The 5,000-nt window shown below is 47.5% G+C and overlaps 1 protein-coding gene across 1 annotated transcript in view; it reads left to right on the top strand.

Moving 5' to 3' along the window:
* slc44a5b (solute carrier family 44 member 5b) overlaps nt 1-5,000 on the top strand; it is a 39,165-nt gene that overhangs the window by 19,616 nt on the left and 14,549 nt on the right. The window contains exons 10-16 of the mRNA XM_053504172.1: nt 83-195; nt 406-537; nt 811-910; nt 1,912-2,004; nt 2,309-2,396; nt 2,536-2,798; nt 2,965-3,059. Coding sequence (XP_053360147.1) covers nt 83-195; nt 406-537; nt 811-910; nt 1,912-2,004; nt 2,309-2,396; nt 2,536-2,798; nt 2,965-3,059 — 884 coding nt within the window. The remainder of the gene's footprint in view (nt 1-82; nt 196-405; nt 538-810; nt 911-1,911; nt 2,005-2,308; nt 2,397-2,535; nt 2,799-2,964; nt 3,060-5,000) is intronic.

The raw sequence follows: 5,000 nt of genomic DNA, 5'->3' as shown, positions 1-5,000 counted from the left end.
CACAGCCACAGTTTCTCTTTAGATTTTTAAAATTATTTATTAAGTTAACATTGTGTGTGTGTGTGTGTGTGTGTACGCGCAGAGGGCTGGTCATTACCATGGTGATCAGTCTGCTGTTTATTCTTCTTCTGAGACTGATGGCTGGAGTTTTACTGTGGAGTGTGATCTGTGGTGTGATCAGTGCAGTGGGATACGGTAACACACACACACACACACACGAAAAATAAGTGTATTACCCAAAATTCCAAGCCTCTCTCTACCACACAGAGCGGAAATTGTTGATTCCTTCCTATTATTCTTCATAATTTCTTTGTCGTTTGTGGTTCTTCTGATGTTCTTCTGATGTTCTTCTGATGTTCTTCTGGCACCCTATGCGGTTCTTTTGCGGTTCTTTTGGTTCCTCAGGGATCTGGCACTGCTGCTGGGAGTACGTGACTCTGAGAGGGAACCCCGATGCCGACGTGTCCATCACTGATCTTGGCTTTCAGACAGATTTCAGGCTTTATCTGCAGCTGAGCCAGACCTGGCTGATATTCAGTAAGACTTTACTCTTAATATTAGCCATAAGGGTTAGGGTGAGCATGCTGTCTGCCAGTGTTAATACTAACACTGGGATGGGGAGCAGGGGGCGGAGCTCTAGTACAAAGAGAGGAGCCGAGGTCCAATCTGATGAAAAAGATTATTATTATTATGTATAGAAGTTCTGCTCTGCGTTAGCATTACTGTGGTGTTAACATTAGCATTATCAATAGCATTAGAATGGCAGTAAAGAATAGTGTGTGTGTGTGTGTGTGTGTGTGTGTGTTACAGCAATCGTGCTGGCAGTGACAGAGTCTGTAATTGTTTTGGTGTTGATCTTTTTGAGGAGGAGAGTGTGTATCGCCATCGCTCTGCTCAAAGAGGGGAGCAGGTAGAGACTCCGCCCACTTCTCCTGTTACACTCACATTACACCTCACTTGCAGGTACAGACTCCGCCCACTTCCCCCGTTACACTCACATTACACCTCACTTACAGGCACAGACCCCGCCCACTTCCCCCGTTACACTCACATTACACCTCACTTACAGGTACAGACTCCGCCCACTTCCCCCGTTACACTCACATTAAACCTCGCTTACAGGTACAGACTCCGCCCACTTCCCCCGTTACACTCACATTAAACCTCACTTACAGGTACAGACTCCGCCCACTTCCCCCGTTACACTCACATTAAACCTCGCTTACAGGTACAGACTCCGCCCACTTCCCCCGTTACACTCACATTACACCTCGCATACAGGTACAGACTCCGCCCACTTCCCCCGTTACACTCACATTACACCTCGCTTACAGGTACAGACTCCGCCCACTTCCCCCGTTACACTCACATTACACCTCACTTACAGGCACAGACCCCGCCCACTTCCCCCGTTACACTCACATTACACCTCACTTACAGGTACAGACTCCGCCCACTTACCCCGTTACACTCACATTACACCTCGCTTACAGGTACAGACTCCGCCCACTTCCCCCGTTACACTCACATTACACCTCACTTACAGGTACAGACTCCGCCCACTTCCCCCGTTACACTCACATTACACCTCGCTTACAGGTACAGACTCCGCCCACTTCCCCCGTTACACTCACATTACACCTCGCTTACAGGTACAGACTCCGCCCACTTCCCCCGTTACACTCACATTACACCTCACTTACAGGTACAGACTCCGCCCACTTCCCCCGTTACACTCACATTACACCTCACTTACAGGTACAGACTCCGCCCACTTACCCTGTTACACTCACATTACACCTCACTTACAGGTACAGACTCCGCCCACTTACCCTGTTACACTCACATTACACCTCACTTACAGGTACAGACTCCGCCCACTTCCCCCGTTACACTCTGTCTCTCTCTCAGGGCGATCGGCTGCGTGACGTCGACGCTGTTTTATCCCATTATCACCTTCATCCTGCTCGCGGTGTGTATTACCTACTGGGCCATGACAGCTGTGTATCCTGTGTGTGTGCGTGCCTGAGTGTGCGTGCCTGAGTGTGCGTGCCTGAGTGTGCGTGCCTGTGCGTGCGTGCGTGTGTGTGTGTGGTTTTCAGGCATTGTTTTAAAGCTGCTGCTGATGGAGCGTTACAGAGTCACATGAGAACACAGTGTCCTGTGTTTACCAGTGACTGGATAAATTATTCTTGCATAGAAAATTAAACTTGTGTTTATATAAAATATTGATTTTAATTACTAAATAAAATATAATTAGTATAAATAAATATGTACAGAAATTATTTCCTTAACCTGCGACGTTCAGGTTCTTGGCTTCATCTGGTGATGCTGTGTATAAAGTGATGTCGACACAAACAGGCTGTAAATACAGCAATATGACCTGTGACCCTCAGGTACACACACACACGCACACACTTCACTGAGATTGACAGCCTCACAGGCAATGCCTCCTACTTTATAAAAAGTACATTGTATTAACTGAAGCTGCCTGTGTGTGTCTGCGCGCGTGTGTGTGTACGCTCCACACTGCAGACTTTCAGTCAGGGCAATGTGAGCAGTGTGTGTGCGGGTTCTCAGTGTGTGTTTGCGTTTTACGGCGGTGAGAGTGTGTATCATCGCCACCTGGTGGTGCTGCAGGTGTGTAACGCGGCGGTGCTGCTGTGGCTGATGAACTTCACGCTGGCGCTCGGCCGGTGCACACTCTCCGGCGCCTTCGCTGTGTACTACTGGACCCTGAGGAAACCTGCCGACGTCCCAGCATGCCCTGTGTCTGCCTCCTTCAGCCGCGCGCTCAGGTCTCCTCCTCACACACACTCACTCGTCTCACACTGTAACACCAAGTAACCCTGCACTCTCATTGGTCAGGAGGCACTGAGTAATTCTCTCTAACAGCAGCTCTGACTGTACCGCAGATGTGTGTGTGTGTGTGTGATGTATTAATGTACGTGTTTAATGTTCCAGGTTCCACACTGGGTCTCTGGCGTTTGGAGCGTTACTCCTGACCGCGGTTCAGTTCATCCGTGTGGCTCTGGAGTACCTGGACCACAAACTGAAAGGTTACAATTAAATTTTTATTTGCATAGTGCTTTTAACAGTTGTCATTTCACAAAGCATTTGTACGGTTGAAAGGTTTGTATAAAATGTGAGTGTGTGTGGATCAGAATGATCAGATCGTCCCTGATGAACAAGCCGAGGGCAACGGTGCTGAGGGGAAAACTCCCTGAGATGGTAATAGGAAGAAACCTTGAGAGGAACCAGACTCAACAGGGAACCCATCCTCATCTGGGTGATAACGGATAGAGGGATTGATCTGCACTCATACTGTGTGTTAGGAGGCTGGAAGTTCAGTATAACAGGAGATGTGGAGAAGTTCATATGGAGTCCAGTTCGTTATTGGAGACTCAGGTGGTCTGTAGGAAACTCCAGTCCTGAACTATCGAGCAATTTAAGTCTCGAATTCTCAGAGAACAGCTGTCTGCACCAGCCGAGGACAGGACTGTCTTCATGGTGAAGTGAAGGCGTCCATGAGTCCCCCAGATCTGCTCATTTACCTAAGGCAAATTCAATTCAATTTAATTTTTTTTTTGTATAACACTTTTAACAATTGCATCAGTCGAGGACAAGACTGTCTTCATGGAAAAGTGGAACCGTCCCCAGTCACCACACGCATCCCAGGCAGACCACACAGGGCATCCATGTGATGAGATCTCCAACCAGAAACAGGACTCCAGGACATGTTAGACAGGTCCAGAGGGCAGAGGAGGTCTGGATTACTGGCAGCTCAGGAGCGACATGTATAGCTCGACAAAGAGATAGGTAGAGGAACACAGAGAGAGGGCGAGAGAGAGAGAGAGAAGAGAGCAGAAGAGGAGAGAGCAAAACAGATGGAGAGATGGCACTTAGGTATGGTCACAGTCAAGCACTGTATAAGGTGAATGAATGTATATTTACTGTAGAGTGCAAGCAGGGATTCCGGCAAGATGAACTATGAAGACGAACATCATAACTAAAAGGGGAGGAGCCAAAAGGAAACACAGACATGAGGGGAAACTGAGTTGTAAAGCAACCAATCACCTCACCGTCAACAAACCTGAGTGATTAATGAGAGTGGGAAAGACAGCATCTAAACATACCAGTTCACCATAATACTCTACGTCCATGAGTCCCCCAGATCTGCTCCTTTACCTAAGGCTAATCTATTTATAAAAATGCTTGGCTAAATAAATAGGTTTTTAGCCTGGACTTAAACACTGAGACTGTGTCTGAGTCCCGAACACTATTTGGAAAACTATTCCATAATTTTGAGGCTTTGTAAAAAAAAGCTCTGCCCCTGCTGTAGTTTTCATAATACGCGGTAATGACAAGCAGCCTGCATCCTTTGATCGAAGTAGGCGTGGCGGATCGTAAGACACTAGCAGTTCGCTCAGGTACTGCGGCGCGAGACCATTTAAAGCTTTATATGTCAAAAGTAGTAGGGCTGCACCAACTAATCGATAAAATCGATAATTATCGATAATGAAATTCGTTGTCAACGAATGCTGTTATCGATTAGTTGGGCTGCGCATGTTACTGAGAAGCGCGACCCCAAGATGCACAAATACACACAGCCGCTCGCGCGATGGAGGTTACAGAAGCGCCGGCAGGAAAAAGCGCGCGCCCCGAGTCCTCCAAGGTATGGGAGCGATTTACATTAAACGCCTCTAAGAAGACGGTAACCTGCACGCTATGCAAGACCGAGCTTTCATGGCATGTCATGCACAAACACTTAAAGAGAAAACGTGTTGGTGTTACGGATAGCGAAACGTCAGCAGAGTCAGTAAAAACTGTATCTCCATCGTGTAAAAGTTGTATAGTTTAAGTGCTTTTAGTTTAAACTGTTTGCTAACTTCGGGACAGTCGCGCGCTAGATCTTTTCACGTGCTACTCGCTAGCATCACATTGCGCAATCACCTCATGAGCAACAGTGATTAGTTACATGGCGCTATTTTAGATCAGCT

Source organism: Clarias gariepinus, chromosome 9 (assembly GCF_024256425.1).
Source record: "Clarias gariepinus isolate MV-2021 ecotype Netherlands chromosome 9, CGAR_prim_01v2, whole genome shotgun sequence".
In the NCBI taxonomy this organism is placed as follows: Eukaryota; Metazoa; Chordata; class Actinopteri; order Siluriformes; family Clariidae; genus Clarias; species Clarias gariepinus.
Note: the sequence above shows the minus strand (reverse complement) of the source record. Positions and strands in the feature narration are given on the sequence as shown.